The sequence below is a fragment of the Pelobates fuscus genome, chromosome 2 (genome assembly GCF_036172605.1).
Source record: "Pelobates fuscus isolate aPelFus1 chromosome 2, aPelFus1.pri, whole genome shotgun sequence".
NCBI classification, from domain to species: Eukaryota; Metazoa; Chordata; class Amphibia; order Anura; family Pelobatidae; genus Pelobates; species Pelobates fuscus.
Window position 1 is genome coordinate 223,343,669 of NC_086318.1, and position 23,936 is coordinate 223,367,604.

Below are 23,936 nucleotides of genomic sequence, written 5' to 3' on the forward strand. Positions count from 1 at the left end.
ACCACTACACTTGGTACAAACTAGCATAAAAATTATCCCACGCTAAGGTTCGAAATATGCCTTTTGAAATACCCTGGGATGTCTTCTTTAAGAAATGGTACGCCTTTATGGTGTAGTTGTAATATGTAGCCTGCTCAAGTGCTCCAAAGTGGGACACGGATGCATCAAAACCTTCCATGAAAATTCACACTTAAAACCCTGAACTTGTCACGTCTCTTTTACAGCACTGTAACTTCACAAAATAATGTCTAGGTCATACATTTGTCATATTTTTACTCAGAAGATGTAACTGAGCATAATTTGGATAGTTTTATGACAGTGGTACATATTAAGTGCAAGAAATACTCAGCCAAAATGCAACATATATGTAAAAATGACATTTCCCCACCACAAACATTGACATGAATTGGTGAAAAAATGGTGACAAGTTAAGGCACAACAATATACACCATATAAGATACCCTGGGGCTTCTGCTTTATCAAATGAAAGCCCTTTGTGGGGTTATTTGAACAGTCACACTGCTATAATACCCTAAAATGATACGTCAAATCCATCTACGAAAATTCTAACTATAGAAACTGAAATAGCCTTGTCTCTTATATGGCATTGCAGCTTTACAGAAAAGTGCCAAAGGCATACAATTGGGGTTATGTTATACTCAGCAGATGTAGCTGAACACAATATGGGGTTCTGTGCAGGAATAGCACACACCAGCTTTACAACATACACATTACAAAAACCTTGATCTACTCGCTGCAAAATCTCGTGGTCACTACTCTATCCTAATTCTCCTTGACCTGTCTGCGGCTTTTGACACTGTTGATCATCATCAACAGCTTCTTCTCATCCTCCGCAATATCGGTCTACAAGATATTGCTCTCTCCTGGTGCTCCTCCTACCTCTCCCAGCGCTCTTTCAGTGTTTCTTTCTGTGGATCTGCTTCTTCTCCCCAACTCCTCTCTGTTGGTGTCCCCCAAGGTTCAGTCCTTGGTCCCCTACTGTTCTCCATCTATACTGCCTCCCTTGGTAAACTCGTTAGCTCCTTTGGCTTCCAATATCATTTCTATGCAGATGACACGCAAATCTACCTGTCCTCTCCTGATCTCTCCCCGTCCCTCTTGACTAGTGTCTCTGACTGCCTCTCTGCTGTTTCTAACTGGATGGCTGCCCACTTCCTTAAACTAAACTTGACCAAAACTGAAATTCTGGTCTTTTCTCCCTCAAGTGTTGTTACTCCTGTGTCTGTCTCCCTCCAAGTCAACGGTGCTACCAGCAGCTCCACCACGCAGGCTCGCTGCCTAGGTGTTCTCTTTGACTCCGATCTCTCCTTCAAGCCTCATGTTCAATCTATCGCCAAATCCTGTCATTTCCATCTCAAAAACATTGCACGCATCCGTCCCTACTTAACGCCAGATGCGACTAAGGTGTTGGTCCATTCCACTGTCCTTCCTCACCTTGACTACTGTAATCCGCTTCTCAGTGGTCTTACGTGCTCCCAACTTGCGCCGTTACAGTCCATAATGAATGTGGCGGCGAGGCTTATCTTCCTGTCCGCCCGCACCTCCCATGCCTGACCCTTCTGTCAGTCCCTACATTGACTTCCTATAAAATATATAGCTCAATTTAAAATTCTGGTTCTTGCTTTCAAATCTCTACATAATGCTGCTCCCACCTATCTATCCTCCCTTATACACAAGTATGTCCCGTCTAGGCCCTTACGATCTGCTGAAGACTTACGTCTATCTTCTGTCCGTACTCCCACCTCTGATGCTCGCCTTCAAGATTTCTCGAGGGCTGCACCGTTCCTGTGGAACTCGCTTCCCTCCTCCGTTAGATGCTCACCCAGTCTCCATTCCTTCAAAAAATCGTTAAAAACCCACTTCTTCATAAAAGCATATCAATTAAACTGTTAATAGCTCCCAACTGGTTCCTCTTCTGGAACTGTCACTAGTCTAATACTATCCTTACCTTTTGTGTCATTTTACCCCACTCCCTCTAGCATGTAAGCTCGTTGAGCAGGGCCCTCAACCCCTCTGTTCCTGTGTGTCCAACTTGTCTGGTTACAACTACATGTCTGTTCGTCCACCCATTGTAAAGCGCTGCGGAATTTGATGGCGCTCTATAAATATCATAATAATAATAATAATAATAATGTGTATATGCCAAAATAAAGAAAAAACACAATTTTACTCCAATATTTAGAAGAGATTTGCGATGAAATGTCTACGTAAAAAGTGTCAAACTAGCCTTAGTTAAATAGCCTGTGATGTCTACTTTATATAAATATACACTTTTGTGTGGCAATTGGTTTTTCTGTGTTGGCTACTAAACCTACAAGACAAACATACCAACTTCTAAAATTGTTGCAAATGTAAATTTTATTTTAGTCCTTGTATTTTGTGACCTGCAACTTTCAAAATAAGCTGAAATCCTATACATATGATGTATAAATAGTGATGTCACAAACATAAAATTTTCCGTTCGCTAATGGCGAACGCGAATTTCCGCAAATGTTCGCGAACGGGCGAACCCGGCGAACCGCCATAGACTTCAATAGGCAGGCGAATTTTAAAACCCACAGGGACTCTTTCTGGCCACGATAGTGATGGAAAAGTTGTTTCAAGGGGACTAACACCTGGACTGTGGCATGCCGGAGGGGGATCCATGGCAAAACTCCCATGGAAAATTACATAGTTGATGCAGAGTCTGGTTTTAATCCATAAAGGGCATAAATCACCTAACATTCCTAAATTGTTTGGAATAACGTGCTTTAAAACATCAGGTATGGGGGCGGGGCCGGTCCGCCGAGCTGGACGGTCGCAAGCACGAGCAGCTCCTGAACTACACTACTAAATAATACGACTAAACCATGTTTTTCCATCTAAAAACAGACCGACAGCAATTGTGCCCTGAACAGAAGGACCACTGGATCCATGGAGAGGCTGGCTCACCGAGCTGCAGTCCCCTGGAGGAGAAATTCTCACTACCTCAGCTAAGGCCTTCTCCGGCGGTGAGTGGGGCGGACGGCCGCTGCCCCACTATCCCACTACACAGTACCCGGCCAGAGGTGCACACTGGAGCAGACTCGGCCCTGTTCCCCCCCCTGTGGGCCGGCGGGGGTGATCCCGGCCCTCACCCTGTGGCCCTGATCGAGACACTACATCTGAGGCTGGGGGGCCTAACCGCTGCATCCAAGATGGCGGGCGCTATGTGCGCGGAGGACAAGGGGACGACCGGCCCTCTCATGGGGCTCATGGAGGACACCGCGGCTGCCACCTCACGACCTTGCCATACGGAGGGGCAAGAAAATCCTCTCTTACCCCCGCAGCCCCTATCACCAACGAGGTCAACAGCAACACAGAGGAGGCGGACATACACCGCGCATCTCACATCCCCACCTAGAAGCACGGAGCCTGCTGCCCAGCAGAACAACCAGACAAGGAGACCGTCCAACCACACTTATCCCTCATAGCCTGCAAGTGATCGATTCGAAATATGGAAAACCCATGCGGACGACACCAACCTCCTTACTATGGCGGGCGTCAGCTCACAGAGGGAAAAAAGGGCATCGCCACCACAGCTGCAATCCGTGAGCACCCAGAGGGAAATCCACAGCATGGCCAGGACACTCACTCCCTGCTACCCATGCAAAGCAGGTATCGGTTAGCGATGGGACTACCCCAGCACATAAGAACCCACCATGGTGATGGCCCTCCTCACTGAGACTGTTTGGGCGACCAGGGTGATAACCTAAACGTAGTGATTTAGCTCTATTAAAGCAACGTTTTCAGACCTAGCATAACTGTCACATTATAATCTAACTGTATTAACATGTACATAGCGTTGTAAACCTGCATTACTTATATCGTTACCAGAATAGCTAAGTTACAGGTCATGCAGCACCACAGGCTAAACGTACCATTAAAGTTAATTTATTGTTAATTATTTTTTTTGCAACTTGCGCTCTCAATACCATGCTATAAACTTAAGCGTAGATAACGTTGTCATATAGTTATCCAGTCTAGCATGATTATTGCCAACTGTTGAAGTCTCATAACCTCTTTTTTTTTTCATGAACAAAAATGGTACTGTTTAAACTGCCAGACTTTGCAATGCAAAAAGGAAGGAAAAAACAAAGAGAAAAACAAAAAAATGTGACCTGTTCCAGCAGTATATGCCTGTATGTTATGCCTTCTATCCCTGCTTTCCAGGTGATCGCTCCATTATATGTTAACTCATGTAGGACTATAAGCAAATATAACACGCCTGCGGTTATCTTTTTATTGCGCTTCATAAATATTGTGTTTGAATTTAGCTTGAAACACATATGTGCTTGCTATTTTAGCATAATATTCACTACATGTCAAAATTGTTACGAGATTGTTACAACCTACAAAAAAAAAAAAAAGTGCAGTTTTTTGAGTACCACATTGTCGATACTGGTGCTTAATCCATGTGTGCTGTTGTGGCACTTGATATATGCTTGTAACTCCTCATGCACAAAAAAATAAATAATAATAAAAAAAAAAAAACATCAGGTATGATATTGTATCGATCAGGTAGTGTAAGGGATACGCCCGCTTCACAGTGACAGACCAAACTCCCCGTTTAATGCACCGCAAACAGTCCATTTGCACAAGGTTGGATATCAAGCTAGCCATGTCCCGTTCCTTGTCCTCACTGATGTCATTGAAGGTCTCTTCCTCCACCCAGCCACGTACAACACCAAGGGTCCCCGAAAGGTGACAACAAGCCCCCTGTATTTTTTTTTAAAATGTACACTACTGTTACACCAGATATGAGTTGCACTGGTGTGACACTGTGCCCGGGCAGGCCCTGAAACGCACACGTGTGAAGGAAACTGACTGCTATTATATTACAGTCAAAAATATATATATATTTTTTTAAAAATGCAAGCTATTGTGACACCAGATATGAGTGGTGGCACTGGGACCACCTTAAAAATATTGGATATCGCTAAAAATCATGATCACTATATACTTTCTCTATAAACCTCTAAAACTAACCAAACTACTCATCCATCCGCTATACCACTTTATCCCACCTAGAACTAGTGCCCGGTTAAAATACTTGACTCTTACTTACCCACACTCAGTCATGCCACACACATTTCACCACTACTCTCACTGAATCCCTCTGACTACTGCTAAATTCATCTTCTACATCAGAACACTACTCCTAAGATTGGGTTGTATCCATGTCTCGGGTCTTTCATTTAGAATAGGGGCAGCGTGGGTCTCCTTCAACACTGACACTCCAGTGCATATTATTAAAAGATTGGGCAGATGGAAATCCTCAGTCTACAACCGATATATTCCTCATCCCGAGAAAGAAATGAGGAAAGCTTTTAAAAGTTTGGCTTTGTAAATTTGATGCAATAAGTGTGTTTTTCTTGAATACCTTTTCACCCTCTTTGCATGAACCCGATTTACATATATTACTAATATGTTTCTGAACATATATATTATATTATTCACTCACTCACTCACTCACTCTCTGGGCCGGCCTAAGACATCATGCTGCCTAGGTTCAACCAGGGCCGGTGCTTGGATTTTTAGGTAGATAGGCGAAGATGCATTTTTCTTCACCTATGTGCCTCTTAACCAGCCCCTCTCCCCTCCCCGACCATTAGTGGTCCCTTCCCTGTCCCTTAGTGTTCTTCTCCCCTCCCCCCTCTTTTCCTTCCTGGTGTGCCTCCTTCCTCTATTGTTGCATTGCCGAGCGGAGCCGATCCCCTAAAGGAGCTTCAGTTTTCTGTACCCGGCTGGACTGACAGGGAGTGCTCTCTCTGTGAGCACCTCCTGTCAGTCTGGCCAGGTACAGGAAACAGAAGCTCCTGTACCGCGCTCCGCTCTGCTCCACTCTGTACACACTGACAGTCACACACTCAATGACAAACACACAGACGTCACTGACAGACACAGACTCATTGATCTGACACACACTCATTCATTGACACTGACAGACCCACACTGATTTACACTCATTGACAGACACACTGATAGTCACACACTGACTCAATGACAAACATACTCTCACTGATTTGACAGACACACACTCATCATACACTGACAGACACACTCATACACTCACATGCACAATCACTCATACAATCACTCACAGACACACACAGACGCACTCACTCACACACACACACACAGTCACTCACAGACAGACGCTGTCACTCACAGACACACACACTGTAACTCACAGACAGACACTCACATACGTTGTCACTCACAGACACACACGCTGTCACTCACAGACACACACACTAACTCACAGACAGACACTCACATACGTTGTCACTCACAGACACACACGCTGTCACTCACAGACACACACGCTCTCACTCACAAACGCTGTCACGCTGTCACTCACAGACACACACACTGTCACTCACAGACACACACATTGTCACTCACAGACACAGACACATGACAAACATTCACTAATTATTTTAATAAATACAAATTTTCCACCCTGCCTCCCTACCTGGAGAGCTGGTGTGGATGATGGATCATTCCCTGTGGTCCAGTGGGGCTGCTGGGCGGCGTGCGGCAGTGCTGTGATCAGGCGCGGCGAGGGAGCTTTAATCTCACCGCCCTGCTCGATCGCGGGCTGTCTGCTGATGCCGCGGGAGCCGGAATATGACGTCATATTCCGGCTCCCGCGGCATCAGCAGACAGCGCGCGAGGGAGCAGAGCGGTGAGATTAGAGCTCCCTCGCAGCGCCTTATCACATCACAGCACTGCCGCTCCGGGGTCCAGATGGTGGTATAATAAACACAGGTTACTGGCTATGGAGGATAATGTATAATAAACACAAACACACAAAAAAAAATACAAAAAAAATAAATAAAAATGAATGCAGCTTCTGAATGAATCTAAATTGTATGCGGTCTAGGAGGTGGGAGGGTCTGCTGCTGATTGGCTGGAATGTGTCTGCTGACTGTGAAGTACAGGGTCAAAGTTTACTCAATCATGACGAATAGGGGGCGGACCGAACATCGCATATGTTCGCCGTCCGTGGAGAACACGAACACGCTATGGTCGCCAGGAACTATTCGCCAGCGAACCGTTCGGGACATCACTACGTATAAATCAAGACACATAAATTAATTTATTTTATATTACTTTTTCTAAGCTGGACATATTATGCACACGCTATTATTGCCAAAACTGTGAAAAAAATATATTCTCCCCCCCCCCCCAATTTTTTGGCATTCTTATATAATTAATAAGAATGTATATATGTATATGTAACATCACATTAAAGCCCTGTTTGCCCTCTAAAAAACGATGTATAATATGTGTTGGTGCAATAAATGACAGAGATGCAAATTGCGTTTGAACACAAACAGCAAAAAAATGCAAAAATGTCTTTTGTCCTTAAGCGTAAGACAAGATTCTGAAGCTGTGTCCTTAAGGAATAAAGCTCTTTTGGTACAGTAAATGGTGTTCTTCAAATTTCTTCAAATAGGCGTTATTAATTATATGTTGGAGGAGAGTGAGGGGTTCTAATCAAGGAGAGCTAAACGAAATGTTGCTACAGTTCTATGCCCCAGCGAGGACAGCCAGTGACCGGGAGGAAATTCTGTTTGTCCAAAATATAGCATAAAGACCTTATAAAGGGAGGCCCATATATCTAAGACTGAAGAGAATAATGAGTGGTAGAAAAGCATATTTGTATTTCTAATGTTGTTTCACTTTAAAAATTGTTTGTAGTCGGGGAAAATAAGCCGGGTTATAGTAGTGGTGGTATAACACAGTTGTGGTGTGCCGAAACAGATGTTCGGGTAGGCCTTTAAAAGAGGGCTCACTAAGTGAATGCTTAATAAAGGGAGCAGTGGATGGGCTGGACCAGGAGGTCTCGGCTCAGTGGAAGGGGTTGCCTGTGAATGTAGAGGTATTACTGTGATTGAAATAAGCTCTAATTGTGTTAGTAGTGAAATTTGGCATATACGGAATGAGGAACGAATACGGACTGAAATCCAAATGCCACCCTAGTTAGTGAAAAGCCAAATGTAGCCTGGAATGTCAGTAATAGCATGGCCCAAAACTAACAAACTTACGGTTCTGTTGAAAAAACCCGCAAACAGCAACAGAAAAAGTTGCGGCTAGGCCCCATGAGCTTCGAGGGACGCTGCTGTTTTTTTACTTGAGTGAGCGAAAATGAATACAGCTTGTCTTGGAGTTTAGGTAGTTGCCGTTGATTACCTTTGAACCGGAGGTAGATGGTTTTCTGCTGAACCAGGAGTTCTCGGCCCAGTGGAAGGGGTGGCCTGTAAATGTATAGGCCAGGTAACCCCTCCTCCCACAACAACAGGCTCAGCCTTTCCATATATCAAAAATGGAGCGTCATATTTATTAAAAGTGGAACTGTCACTTCCCACTTCATACAGCTCTATATTTAAAAGGGACACTCCAGTCACCCAGACCACTTCTGCTCATTGGAGTGGTCTGGGTGCCAACTTCCACTACCCTTAACCCTGCAACTGTAATTATTGCAGTTCTCACAAACTGCAATAATTACTTTGCAGGGTTAAGCCCTCCCCTAGTGGCTGTCTACTAGACAGCCACTAGAGGGCACTTCCTGGTCCATAGCACAGGTTCTGTGTGAGGACCTTCAGCGTCGCTAAAATCCCCATAGGAAAGCATTGCCGCGCATGCACATTAGGTCTCCACAGCTGGCGGGCGGGCTCAGTCTCCCCCGCCGGCTGACGTAATGAAAGGGAGGAGCGGTGGCGGAGGAAGAAGCAGAGATGAGGGACATCGTCGCTGCCTTTGGGGATGGGAGGTGGGAGGGAGAGGGGACCTGCAGTGCCAGGAAAACAATTTATCTGGCATTGGAGTGTCACTTTAACAAATATGTATTTGTGTGGTGTAAAAACTAAAATTTAGAAATCCACACTTCGTTGTCCTGCAACCTAGTACTTCTATAGTTCCCTGGCCATCATTGTTACGAGTTTTGTCTTTTGCAGTTGGTATTGAGCATAGATAAAACATATAGACAAGAGGTGAAATAAAGAAATGTTTTTATTTCTGCTCTTAATTTGCAATGTTTGCCTTGCCTGTGCCTTGTGAAAGTTGGAATTTCCTAAATATATAATAGAAATTTAAAAGAAAAAACAAAAACAAATTATCGTGGGGAAAAAGTGGTGTGTTCTAGGTGATTTTCAGTGGTTTTTTTTTTTTTTTTTTTCCAATGGTGTATATTCCAAAGAAGTGACAGTCCCTTTTAATGACTGCATGTAGGTATAGAGCAGCACATACAATATAAGCAGTACAATCAATACAAGCAGACAGAATTTATAAGAAGAGGTTGTTTATTTTGCTGTAAATTGCAGCTGAACTGTATACCCAGGTATACATACTAACTGGAAAATCAAGCAATGATTACCCATAAACAAGACTTGCATAGTGCACGTTATTACATAGCAGCTATAGTTTATAAAGTTGTTTGTTATACAGTCTATGGCAGTTTACAAACGGCCACATTTTCATCACACCAAGGCTAAAATAAGTTACAAGGACTTAAAGAGACACTATAGTCACCCAAACCACTTCAGCTCAATGAAGTGGTCTGAGTGCCAGGTCCCCCAGGTTTTAACCCTTCAGATGTAGTTTACATAGCAGGGTTAATCCAACCTCTAGTGGCTGTCTTCCGGATAGCCGCTAGAGGGGCTTCCCCGACGCTGATTGTGAAATTCACATCCAGCGTGCAGAACGTCCATAGGAAAGCATTGAGAAATGCTTTCCTATGGACTGTTTGAATGCGCATGCGTATTCTACTCCACTCGGGAGCTGACGTCACCAGCGCCGAGGGAGCCGGGTGCTGGATTAAGGTAAGTAGCTGAAGGGGTTTTAACCCCTTCAGCGCCAAGGGAGGGGGACCCTGAGGGTGGGGGGAGGATCCTAAGGATGCTATAGTGTCAGGAAAACGAGTTTGTTTTCCTGACACTATAGTGATCCTTTAAAAAAATAAATAGCTTAAATGCAGTGGGATTTGGAGAATGGCAAGTATGCAATTTGAGTTTAGAAATACTTTTTATTGTAAAGTGCATTTAATTTTATATATATAGACATTTAGCATAGTCTGTGATTTAATTCTTCAATTCAAAATTATTGATCAATGAATACAGAAACTGCCAAAATATATTTTAAATTTATCAGGTAAATTTCCACTTCAGTCGCTTGTATTGTAAAAAAAAAAAAAAAATCTGCATAGCTTATTTGGCTATAAAGATGCTGGCTGTGTTCAAGTTTTAATAGCCAGTGACTAATGTATGTATGTATACACATACACACACATATATATTTTTTACAAAACAAAGGTAGAGGTCGTGTGTGTGTGTGTGTGTGTGTATGTGTAATATATATATATATATATATACACACACACACACACACATATATACATACATACATACACACACTGGACCTCTACCTTTGTTTTGTAAAAAAAAGTCCTAAGAGTGCACAAGGATTTTACTGATAAACACACACTCTCTCATAAAGCAGTTGGGAGTTTGCTCTCACCACAACCTATTCTGTACTTTGCTATATGATGACAGAAAGACCAAATCCTACACTAGAACCATCACCATACTGACAAGACCCAAAAGATCAAAAATGTAAGTGATTTTGGACCATAACTCATGCCTGACTTTACAAAAAAACAAAAAAAAAAGGTGCTCCATTATGAAGGGTTCTGACTGCATGAAGGAAATATAAAAAAAGGAAACATTATCTTTAATTCCAAGACAGCACAAACCACAAATACGGACATGTGATTTTGTTCAGAAAGGACTGTATGATGTGGATTGCCTTTGAATTATGCAGAAAAAACATTTTCCAGGTTCATGTCTGTAAATTAGAAGTCCATGGTTAATAATATGATCTCATTCCAACATAATTAGGAGTTCTTTCCTCTGTTCTCTTGTACTGTTGGATCAAAACTGCTTCCTTCGTACAGTACCTTGTTTTTCATTGCAGTTTTCAGTATATTTTGTTGTATTCTTAGTTTTGCAGAATTGTATCTACAGTATATCCTAAAGGGAATAAAATTAATGTCAGATATCAAAATGTAATTTTGAGGCATTCCATCTTAGGCTTCAATTAAATATTGTTGCATAAACCTGTAATATTATATTATAAAAAAAATAAATGTTTTAATATATTACATTAAATTATAGTAAGTAGGTTTTTAAACTTGTTCTTACACTCCTATTTTACAGCGTGCACAGATTTATTTTTCTTTCCTATATTTGCACCACCTATATATCCTAGAGTGGGGATCATACCACTTCATTCTATACTTTAGGAGCCAAAATAGAGGCTCCCTTATATGTTCTATGTTAAATTTTGTATATATTGTGAATGAATATTGTTTTTGTATTTTATTGTATCCTAATGTATCAATGCAATGTTTTGTGGACCCAGGACATACTTGAAAACGAGAGAAATCTCAATGTATCTTTCCTGGTAAAATATTTTATAAATAAATAAATAAAATAATATGTGAGTGTACGTCCTAACATCTACTTATCTTTGGTAAAATACTACACTATATTATTTTATTCTGTTTCACTCCTTTGAGAATACCCACTACTATAAGTATTGCCTGCTGTACCACTTTTACACTATATCCTGAGACGGGGATCATTCCATCCAGGCGCTTTAGTTGGAGCTGGACTAAATCTCTATAATAAAGTGTGAGTACCTATTTTACTTATCATTCCTTACTAAAACTTATCAACTTACTACACTATCAGTTCCTACCTTTTCTTCTTATCGTTACATATATCTCGTAGGGACAACCTAGGCGCTACACCAACCCCTTTGCTTTTATTGACTTTGATTTTACTGGACTACAGAGACACCGGATCAGGGTGTTATGCTATCTTGAACTATATACGGTAAGTTATTTACAAGCACTGAGTATCCTTTTTATGTATTAGTAATGCTATTGCTGAATGTCTCATGCCTGGATTGTGGCATGCACCAGCTTCCACTAACCAGAAATTATTTTGGCATTGGCATCCAATTTCTGTTGCACCATTCCAGATTGGATGTCACTGGCAGCAATTGTGGTGGTGGTCTATTGTTGAACTCCCTCACTAGTGAATAATCTGTCCTAAGCTAGTGCAACTGCAAAACTTGTTTTTTAAAGGAACTTTAAACTGGCAATTTTGCTTCAAAAGTGACATACTTTCAGTAAACCAATCTGCGAAAATTCCAAGACTGAAATCTGAAATGGGCAGCTCACCTATCTGAAAGTATAACTTCACAAGCATCCTACAAATCCTTGCATGTGTAATATTTCTGTACTTGGGAGCTGTACTTTGCAGATTATAAATCTGGTTTCTTTACTGTAGTTGGACATATTAGACTGTTGAGACACATAAAAAACTGCACAAGTGTGAAATACAGGAAAAATACATACATTTGCACGTCTACAATGTCCAACTAAAAATGAGGTTTATTGTTATCGGGTGCTGTAGCTAAACCCATTTGTTCCGCAAAAGTGCACATTAGAATTACAATATTAACTGTTAAAATGCCATGTTTGCCTGTATTAAAAGCAAATACACCTAAAAATTATCACTGTTCTAGTGGTAAGGCAAAGTTTTCCCTGCAGGCAGATCCCCCACTGATGACGTTATTCCTCCTAGTATGTCAGGCATAGCAGAACATGAGCAGCACAAGGCACTGGCTGAGAGCATCAACTGATCGCTCTCGTACAGTGAATAACCCTCTATGCACATAACTGACAGCCAGTACAGAACTCTTGTTCCGGGCTGCCTAACTATGCCTCAATGATGCTACCAGAATTATACTTCCAGCAGCAGAGGGGTTCAACTCTATATTTGTTCAGCATTTCATATCTAAACACTACACATATACTTCAGACACTATGACCATTCAAAATCACTTAAGCACCCATGGTGCTTTTAAGTAAAAATCAGCAAGGCTGGGTGATACAATGGTTAAAGCAGCATTGTCACCCAGCCTCCCACCCCAGAAAAATGAATCTTTATGAAATACTAATTTTGACTATGAAATAGTTGACACTGAAATAGGGACCACTTTGTCTCTATATTTCTCCTCTACAGGAAATTGGCTGTGTCTTGTGGGATCCTCCAAAAATATCAATGCTGTACTCTTGCGCGTGCATTGACATCAGCTCCTGGCTCTGAAGAGCACCCACCGGATAAAGATGGCCACGCCCACGAGGGCCAGATTCAGGTAAGTAAAGGTCACCAATACCTGCCCCATGGCCACGGAACACCCAGTGGCGATGTAAAAAAAATTAAAAACAAGTTAAACAATTGTAGCATACGATTGCAACATTAAATAAAAATGGAGTCTGCACCTAAACTAGGCTTAAAGGATCACTATAGTGTCAGGAAAACAAAGCGGTTTTCCTGACACTATAGTGCCCTGAGGGTGCCCCCACCCTCAGGGTCCCCCTCCCGTGGTGCTGAAGTAGTTAAAACCCCTTCAGCAGCTTACCTTATTCCAGCGCCGGGCTCCCTCGGCGCTCGTGACCTCTCCTCCCTCGCCGACGTCAGAGCCGAATGTGCATGTACAGCAAGTGCCGCACACGCGTTCAAAGTGTCCATAGGAAAGCATTTCGCAATGCTTTCCTATGGACACTCTGCGTGATGGAGGTGAAATATGGCTCCAGCGTCGCAGATGCGCTTCTAGTGGCTGTCCGAAAGACAGCCACTAGAGGCTGGATTAACCCCAAATGTAAACATAGCAGTTTCTCTGAAACTGCTATGTTTGCATCTGAAGGGTTAAAACCTGAGGGACCTGGCACCCAGACCACTTCATTGAGCTGAAGTGGTCTGGGTGACTATAGTGTCCCTTTAAAATTTGAAGTCATATGTCACTAGCCAGGTCTAAAAAATTGAAGTCTTCTGCCACTAGCCAGCCCTTCAACATTACCACTACCAGGGTGAATGTGCCTATGCATTTTTCTAAATTGTCATTTACTAATGTCTAGTGGACATTTTGAGCCCTCCCGTAGCAAATACAATCTTGAAGATGTGAAAGAGGGGATAGTTGCTGACACCAATAGAGTAACCAATTACATCACTGTGGAGTAGACAAAACTCACATTAGAAATCTCAGCAGTGAAGTGAAGGGACAGTCTCTCTGATGACCCCTGAATTTGGCACACTGGGCACTTTGGAAATCACAAAAACTGGGCTCACCCTTATTTCAAGAAAGTATGCTCCATTTTTTGCGATTATATTTTTGTTAAGTCTGGGACCTATTTAGAATATAAGTCAATTACAACAAGCCAGAAAAGGATCCACAGTTTTAGGTTCTTCAATAAACTTGGCCAGTAAAAAAAAGGGTCTGAATAAAAAAAAATAATAATAATAATAATTTAAAAAAAAAAAAAAGGTTTATTTGATATCTTCCCATCTGCTATCTATGGACCTCTAAATACACTAAAAACATATTTTGTATATTTAGTTTTACATGAACCAAGATGACTTTGTTTAGCAATATCCTTATCATAAACCAAATTTCAGTATTTTCACATGTGTAGTAACAGTTTGTGGATATTCACATTGTATAACCTATTGGTGCGTTATTTGCATATGGAAGCTGCATTGGAGAAGTACAAGCATGTTGATATTATTAAGCTTTTGTAATAAAATTAGTTATGGCTTAAACATTGTGACATCTGCAGTTTTTGTGTTTGAATAAAATATGTTCTTCCTTTTTCATGTTATTCATGCCACTAATTTTCTATTTTTTTTTTTTTTAAATACACCACTGCCACCACTTACCAAGAGCTAAGTGTAGTGAGAATAAATCCTCCAACAGCTAGGTCACAAGAACGTCTAACTCTACCTGTAACGAAAAGAAGCCACTTACTCAAAAATACATTTTCTAAAAACTGCTTGTATCATTAAAAAATAAAATAAATTCAAAGCCCTATGTCAACAAAGCTCTTTGGCATGCCCATGGCAAGGTAAACACTCATCTATATTGTTGAAGGGACGCTAAGCATCGTGACCACTACAAAGTTCTGTAGTGTTTATGGTGCCAGGAGTCTATAATCAATAATTGTGTCATGAGTGCAAGGGATTGGGGGGTGCATGTGTTATATCCCGTTTGAGATCCACGTTATTATACCAATTGATGATAGATCTCAGCCAGTGAATACTGTCTAAACAGAATATGAGCAGAATGCTGATGCAAAAGTTTGTTATGTAAGGACAAGATTGGCTGACAGATTTTAGACATCTCTTTGTTGAAGAGAATGTCATACAGAGTTATTCACCAACATGTGAGTTGCCTTAAATTTCAATTTTAATTTTTAGACCAAAATAGCGGAATTTTAGAAAAATGCTCCTACTCAACTGTTTTTGGTTTGACTATTTCGGCCCCAAATTTTTTATTCTCTTTGATTTGCTACAAATCCCACCTTACTCAATAATCATGTAAGAAGGTGCAACAAATGACTGTTGAAAACTAGACATAAAAGAATTGCCATTATACATGAAAAACATCTCCCCTGGAGTTCCATTTTATAGGAAAATTTTCATTTTATTTCTCGCTAATAAGTAATAAGTAACGTGCCTTGTTTTACTGCACACATATCAACATATCTTTTTATTTTTATTTTATTTGACACCAAGTGCTATTGATCTTTTGTCAGAGGCAGCTTGTACCCAATTAAGGAGGACTCTGCATTGTGAAGTCTTGATGTGCATTTAAAATACAATGAAGTCTGTAATCCCCATGTGCAAATTGCGCAGTGTAAGTTGGCTCCAACCTCACACAGCGCAATACATCACATCGCCAGGTGCTTTGCGCTAACCAAGATTACAATGATTTAACACCAATAAGCTTCGATTTAGACCTACAAATATATTGTCTTATGTCTCCTTGAAGAAAGTACAAGACAGATGTAGATGAAACGGACGTGCCCTCAAATGATCTGCACTGCATCCACAAATTCAAGCATGTGGGTGCAAGCATTGAAGGATGTCTTGCAGTTACCTGTGAAGTTCAAGGACCATGACTAACATTTACATTTTGTTTTCTTAAAGTGTATTTGTGCACATCTATGTATATAAGGAGGAAGACAGAGGAACTTTCTCCTAATTTGTTCTGTTATAAATCTGGCAGCCTGTCAGGTGGTATGCTGCAGCTTTTGAAGAACTCTCTGCAGTGTGTTTGGGATGGGCAGATTTCTAAACTCTATACAGAACAGGTGATGCCCAAATATTGATTGACAGAAATTTTAGTAGTATATCCTGTAATAATAAGGTGCTGATTGAAAACATCACTGAGGATCCTACAAGGCACTGGGAATCCATGGCACATTTGTCAGGGCTGAAATGCCACTTGTAAGTGTCTAGTGGGTAAGAAGAAGTTTTAAACCCTGGAACCCTTATACAGATTAACTTTTAACTAATAAACTTGATTGCAAAGATAGCATATAAGGAAACTTAAAGCAGCACTGTTACGCCCCACCCCTGAAATTCCAACCCAGCCAAAAGATATACTGAGACAAAGTAGGGACACTTCTTGACACAGGGTGGAGCTACTGGGCAGCGCACATCTACCTCCGGGCGCTTAGCAAAAGAGGACCTAGAAGATTTCACTAAAAGTAAGTTCATGGCTATTTAAACAGTACACACATTCTTTACAAATATATACATACAGTGAGGTAAAAAAACGTATTTGATCCCCTGCTGATTTTGAATGTTTGCCCACTGACTAAGTAATAATCAGTCTATATTTTTAATGGTAGGTATATTTTAACAGAAAATTCTGTGAGAGACAGAATTACAAAACAAAAATCCAGAAAAACTTTTGTCAAAAAAGTTATAAATTGATTTGCATGTCATTGAGTTAAATAAGTATTTGACCCCTTCGACTTAGTACTTGGTGACAAAACCCTCGTTGGCAATCACAGAGGTCAAAGGTTTCTGGTAGTTGGCCACCAGGTTTGCGCACATCTCAGGAGGGATTCTGTCCCACTCCTCTTTGCAGATACTCTCCAAGTCATTAAGGTTTCGAGGCTGACGTTTGGCAACTCAAACCTTCAGCTCCCTCCACAGATTTTCTATGGGATTAAGGTCTGGAGACTGGCTAGGCCACTCCAGGACGTTATCTAAAATCAAGATATAGTATAAAAAGAAGGGTGGTATAGCACAAAATAATATATAGAGGATACAACCTGAAAAGAACAGGATGGGATATGGTAGTATCTCCAGGACCTTTATGTGCTTCTTCTTGAGCCACTCCTTTGTTGCCTTGGCTGTGTGATTTGGGTCATTGTCATGCTGGAATACCCACCCACTTTCTATGCCCTGGCTGAGGGAAGGAGGTTCCCACCAAAGATTTGATGGTACATGGCCCCGTCCATCGTCCCTTTTATGTGGTGCAGTTGTCCTGTCCCCTTAGCAGAAAAACACCCCCAAAGCATAATGTTTCCACCTCCATGTTTGACGGTGGGGATGTTGTTCTTGGGGGTCATGGGCAGCATTCCTCTTCCTCCAATCACGGTGAGTTAAGGCCAAAGAGCTTGATTTTGGTCTCATCTGACCACAACACTTTCACCCAGTTCTCCTCTGAATCATTCAGATGTTCATTGGCAAACTTCAGACGGGCCTGTACATGTGCTTTCTTGAGCAGGGGGATCTTGCGGGCGCTGCAGGATTTCAGGGCTTCACGGCATAATGTTTGACCAATTGTTTTCTTGGTGACTATGGTCCCAGCTGCCTTGATATCAATAACAAGATCCTCCAGTGTAGTTCTGGTACTGGTTCCTCACCGTTCTTATGATCATTGAAACTCCACGAGGTGAGATCTTGCATGGAGTACCAGACCGACAGTTATTTTGTGTTTCTTCCATTTGCAAATAATCGCACCAACTGTTGTCACCTTCTTACTAAGTTGCTTGGCGATGGTCTTGTAGCCCATTCCAGCCTTGTGTAGGTCTACAATCTTGTCCCTGGCATCCTTGGACAGCTCTTTGGTCTTGGCTAGAGAGAGTTTGGAATCTGATAGATTGAGTGCTTCTCGGGACAGGTGTCTTTTATACAGGTAACAAGCACTTTAAGAGAGTGCTCCTAATCTCAGCTCATTACCTGTATAAAAGACATCTGGGAGCAAGAAATCTTGCTGATTGATAGAGAATCAAATACTTATTTAACTCATTGACATGCAAATCAATTTATAACTTTGACATGCACTTTTCTTGATTTTTTTGTTTTGTTATTCTGCCGCTCACTGTTAAAATACACCTACCATTAAAATTATAGACTGATCATTTCTTTGTCAGTGGGCAAACGTTCAAAATCAGCAGGGGATCAAATACTTTTCCCCCTCACTGTGTAAAGAAACATATGTTAAACAGTTTCACAAATCATGTTTAATTCATGATAGAATAATGCCCTATTGGAATTATTCTATCAGTTCCCCTGATAAAAATGTTCAAAGAGCATTTTTAAAATAAAGTTTACTTACTTTAATACAAAAAACGCCCAGGCGCACCCCCGTCTGATGTTGCATCAAAAACATCTAATATTGAACTTTTAATTGGACCAATTTATTCCTGGCTCAAGGTGCATGCGAGGGCTCTGAGCCGGTGAAGGAAGGGGATTTGTAAAAAAAAAAAATTGGCGATGGGATTGGGAGAACGGAGGTATCACTGCATATTTTAATGCAGTGATACTTAAAATGTATTTTAGTACTGGAAGGGGGAAAATGTGTTTCACAAATATGTCACTTACTTGTTGCCAGAAAGTGTCCAACTCCGATTACCAAAGAGCCAACAGATCCAAAAAGTATGGATTCTCGGACACATGGTGTGTTTCGAACATCAAGAATTCCCAATAATTTAAAGGACTAGGAAGAAAAGATTAGGACTTGTTATTAAATGGAGGAAGAATAGCCGGGCTATTCACTAAACTCTGATTTGTAGCAAATCAATCCTTTGCAAAAATGGAAACTAAAATAGCGAAGCTGTGATTATAGTTAAATTGAAAGATAATTTCAGATCAGCTATTTTGCTTACATTTAGCCATTTGGATTTTAATGTACAATACAATACAGTTTATTGTTTAGTAGTCTCTAAAAGACCCCTACCAACTGCAAGCCTTATGCTTAATCTTCATAATGGATAAATATCTTAATGTTTTTGAGTTTATATAGGAAAATAAAGCCTCTGCTCTCTAAAAAGGGTTGTCTAAGCACCAGGTACAATACAATGTAATAGTTATGATTCCATTAGGCAGCAGGTGCCTCTCCTTGTTTCTGGATCAAAACATTTCCAGTTTAACCAAAGCTCAAAAGCACCTGGGACCCAGCCTCCAGGTGCTGATATTGCAAAAGTGGAATCTCTATTTCGGCATTAGCAGCATTGATTTCAGCCATATTTGGATGGCAATGCCGACAAACTCTTACAATCAATGCATCAGCTAAGTGCAATTTTTATTCGGCATGGGAATTTCAAAGATATGCTAGTATGCTTGATCCAGACTTAAAGGGATTCTATAGTGTCAGGAAAACAAAGCCGTTTTCCTGGCACTATAGAATTCCTCAGTGCCCCCTCCCTTACTTGAAGCCAGCACCAATGTCCCTCGGGACTGGGTCAGGCTCCGCCCATGATCCTCCCATGCAATGGCCGCACTCACGTTAGGATTTTCCCAAAGGAAAGCATTAATCAATGCTTTCCAATTGGGAAAAATGACGCTGAAGCTCCTGATGCAGAGCGCGAGGACGTCCAGCGTCTGATAGGTCCGTTTCGATTCAGGAAGCCTTCTAGTGGCTGTCTGGTAAACAGCCACTGTTGGCAGACTTCTCTGGAACTGCAATGTTTTGCATTGCAGCACTAAGTGCAAAAGGGACACAGCACCCAGACCACTTCAATGAGCTGAAGTGGTCTGGGTGCCTACAGTGTCACTTTAACATTATTTCATGGATGAATGAATTCTCCCAGTGCTGCTAAGAATTCATGGGAGCTCCAAAGACTTCTCATAGAGAAAGAAACGTTTGATTGGACCATTTGCACTCTGAGTTGGGAAAGGAGGGGGTAAAAAATTGGATAGAGATCCAATGCACCATCTCCTTTGAGTGAGTGTGGTGGTGCAGGGCTTATCTCTGGCTCTGAGTGGACCGGAGAAGGGCGGTAGTTGTTATGGTGCCAGGATTTCCCTGGTGCCATCCCTGTGCAATTTGTTAAAACATATCAGAAAGGTTTAACAATTTGCATGGGTGCCATAGCGTATGCAGCGGTCTCCTGCAGAAGAAGCCAGATGCCTTCATATGGCTAAAGCATGACCGATCCATGGGGCTCTCATCCAATGAGTGCAATCCTGCACGGACCTACCTTGCTAAGAGGAGCTAATCAGATTCTCCTTCAATGAGAATTAAGATGTCACAGCTGGCAGCCAGTGTTGATATTACAGTGGTAGAGCAGCACTATAGAGGGCTGTATTGGTTATGGTTCTTGGGCTGTCCCTGTAACACACAGGTGACATATACTGTATGCAATGATTTATTTATGGTGCAGTTTGATTGAACATATGATGGAGAATATCACTCTGGGCATTATTCACTAAAGTGAGCAGCCTTTCCAGCTGTGGTACTGACACTCTGTCTGGGTACCATTCACCACTCTGCCTGTCTGTCTGGGTACCATTCACCACTCTGCCTGTCTGTCTGGGTACCATTCACCACTCTGCCTGCCTGTCTGGGTACCATTCACCACTGACACAGAGCACACTCACATAACACACACACTGTATACACAGTAACAGATTAGATTATTAGGATGTAGAACTAGACAGTACACAATCTAAATCATGTGAAGTGAGTCATTGTACTTCCACCGACCCCTAATGGATTACCTTCTCCTTCGCTAACTCACTTCCCTCATCCGCCATTTTGGTTGCAGAAACCTATTTCAACCTTCACTAGAGCAGCCCATAGACATAGCTATGGACCCGCCCACCGCAAGCGAACGAGAACCTGAATGGAGGCTAGAGCGTCTCCAGGCTGATCGAGCGACGCTCTCTGAGGAGGCTCTCGGTGGTTGGCGGAAGTGACGTCAATCGTCGCCATGTTAAGGGTTTGTTGTAGGCTGGAGGCAGCGGGCGGATGCTCTGTTAAAATGGGGCCTTCAGCCAGGGGACTGCCGAGCGCGTGTAGAGGAGAGACGGTTTATAATCACATAAAAAATCCAGGGCTGCTTTATTTTGCCATTGCTGTAGGCGGAATAGGCATGCAGTGTTACTATAGTAACAATCTAAACATGTCCCATGTCTTACAATCAGTGTGATACATGGATGGAGCAGTAACCATATTCACACCCCAACACTGCTATAAGGCTGCTACCTCCTTAGTGACAGACTGAGAGCTGCACGCTGGAACCATCTTGGCACGATTATTATGTATCTGTTCCCCTATAATACAATGTTTTATTTAGTGCTCTCATGAATAATATCGTTTAGTTTGAAAGGGATTATACATATAAATATATCATTATTTTGGCCCCTTTACTTAACCCCTTAAGGACCAAACCTCTGGAATAAAAGGGAATTGTGACATGTCACACATGTCATGTGTCCTTAAGGGGTTAAATCTGTTTACTAGTTAATATGAATAAAATGGCCCAAACATGAGGTCATTTATCTACAGATTCTCATAAAGAGACACTAAGCACCAGAACCACTGCATCTTCATTGTAGTTGTTTTGGTGCATAGATAATACGTTTTTACTCTTGTAATTTAAAATTCGACTACAATGGTTATAGGTTTCTATTGGCAGCCAGACAGGCACAAGAGCTGCTTCCTTTTCAGAACTTGATTTTTAAAGGTCTTCACATTAGGCCTTGTCACACTCAGCATGAATATGCAGAATGCATCTAAATGAAAATGCCTGCATATAATGAATATACAGAACAACTACATTAAGCTCTGGTGACTATGGTGTCCCTTTAAGTTCATGTGTTCGAAGACAGAAGAAGATAGTCAGAAAAAGAAGGATAGAACACATTGGTTTTGGTATGTCTAACAATAGAAAACCTAACACCATCAGGAGTATGTTGTCTATTTAGGTCTAAAGCTTTAACGTCAGAAACTCTTTTAAAAGAAATGAGGCATATTAAAGTGGTAAACTTAAATTTTTTTAGGTATTTGTCACCCCAAGATTCTAATAACAGGAGTACCAGAGTAACAACCCAGGTAGAATGATATTTAGGGAATTGAAGGCACCCAGACCGCTTCAGCTAATTGAAGTGGTCTGGGTGCAATGTCCCTTTTGCTTACATTGTTTACATTGCAGCTCTAGGTATGCCCTCAGTGGCTGTCTACCAGAAAACTACTAGAGGGCTTCCTGAACTGAAACAGACCTTTGGTCTGGTATCTGACGCTGGACGTCCTCACGCTCTGCATGAGGATCTCCAGCATCAGATTTTTTTCCTCATAGTAAAGCATTGATTCGGTGCTTTCCTGTGGGGAGGTCTAAAGCGTGAGCGGCATTTGTCGCACATGCGCATTAAACCCCGCTTGTCGGGGGACAGAGGAAGAGGCATAGCCGCGACCCAGCATCAAGGGACATCAGCGCTGGGATAAGGTAAGTACTGGGGAGAGAGGGGTGCGAGAAAGGGGGGAGGCAGGAGGAGTGATAGTGCCAGAAATACAGCTTTGTATTCCTGGCATTACAGTATCCCTTTAAATCGAATACCCTTCATAAGACTGTAGACTAAGGGATGTTTACCCCCAGAGGAAAAAATCAGTAGGATCGTGATTTGCTGAAATAGCTGATCGATCGACCAAAATGGTGGGATAAGCTTTGCCTGAGTCAAATGAAAAGGACAAAAAAATAAGTATGTTTGCTAAATCTGAATGTATGGGATCCACAGCCCGTTCCATGCACCAATTAGGCCAAATTTTCCAGGCTGATCTGTAATTTGCAAGGGTACCTGGTGCCCATGCCTCTGAGAGAATGCCTCTAGTTGAATTTGAAAATTCATATGCTCGAAGATGAGAACAGCTATTAGAGGTAATTGGCCTGATATTACCACCTGGATCGCGAAGATAATCCCAATGCATCTATATGAGTGGTGGGTAATCTATCAGCATGTTGAGATGTTACAAAGGTTTGGAGTACAGCAGCCAGATCAGCAATGTTTTCAGGTGGTTGAGCCCCCGAGCCTTGAGTGGCCATATGGTCTTAAGCAGAGATGAGAGACTGGAACAGAAAGATGGTAATCGTAGTAAGGCAAGCCGAGGTCAGTGGGAAGAAGAAGCAGCAAAGATAAATGGTCCAAATTCAGCAACAGGTAGGAGAAACCGGAACAAGCTTGATTATGGAGTACAGGAACCACAATAATCCGGCAAAGGTACAGAGGCAGGAAGTGGCTTATATAGGTCAAGAACCAGACACCGCTGAAGAGAGTTGGCACGCATACAGGGCCGGTGCTACCGTTAGGTGAACTAGGCATTCGCCTATGGTGCTGGCCTGCTGGGGGCGCCCACCGGCGAGCAGTGGCTCTTGAGCTGCCCCCAGCGCCGGGCCAATCCTCAAGGTGCCCGAAGGTGGGGGCGCCGAGAGGAGCCCTGTCACGGGGGAGGGGTAGAGAAGGAGGGGTGGCAGCAGGTGGTCATCTCACCATCTCAGGGCACCCATGAAGCTGTGCTTGCTTGAGGTGCCTGCTCTGCCAAAAAAATGCCGGGGGGCAGAGAAGCCAGGCAGCGAGGGAGGCTGTTCTTGCAGCCTCTCACTATTCCCTTGCACCACCTCTGTGATGCCGGGACCCGGAATATGATGTCATTCAGGCCCCGGCATACTAAACAGAGGGTGAGAGGAGTGACTGTCAGTGAGCGTCTGTGTGTGTGTCTGTCAGTAAGTGTATGTATGTTAGTGT

At 42.2% G+C, this 23,936-nt stretch overlaps 1 protein-coding gene across 1 annotated transcript; it reads right to left on the reverse strand.

Annotated features, from left to right (window-relative positions):
• Window positions 1-10,874: 10,874 nt before the first annotated feature.
• LOC134587094 (cytochrome c oxidase assembly protein COX20, mitochondrial) lies at window positions 10,875-21,013 on the reverse strand. Its single transcript, XM_063443215.1, has 4 exons — window positions 20,916-21,013; window positions 18,798-18,912; window positions 14,835-14,898; window positions 10,875-11,075 (listed from the first exon to the last, which is right to left on the reverse strand). Exons 1-4 carry the CDS (start codon window positions 20,949-20,951, stop codon window positions 10,940-10,942), a joined length of 351 nt encoding a protein of 116 aa, XP_063299285.1. The 5' UTR covers window positions 20,952-21,013; the 3' UTR covers window positions 10,875-10,939.
• Between the last annotated feature and the right edge of the window lie 2,923 nt (window positions 21,014-23,936).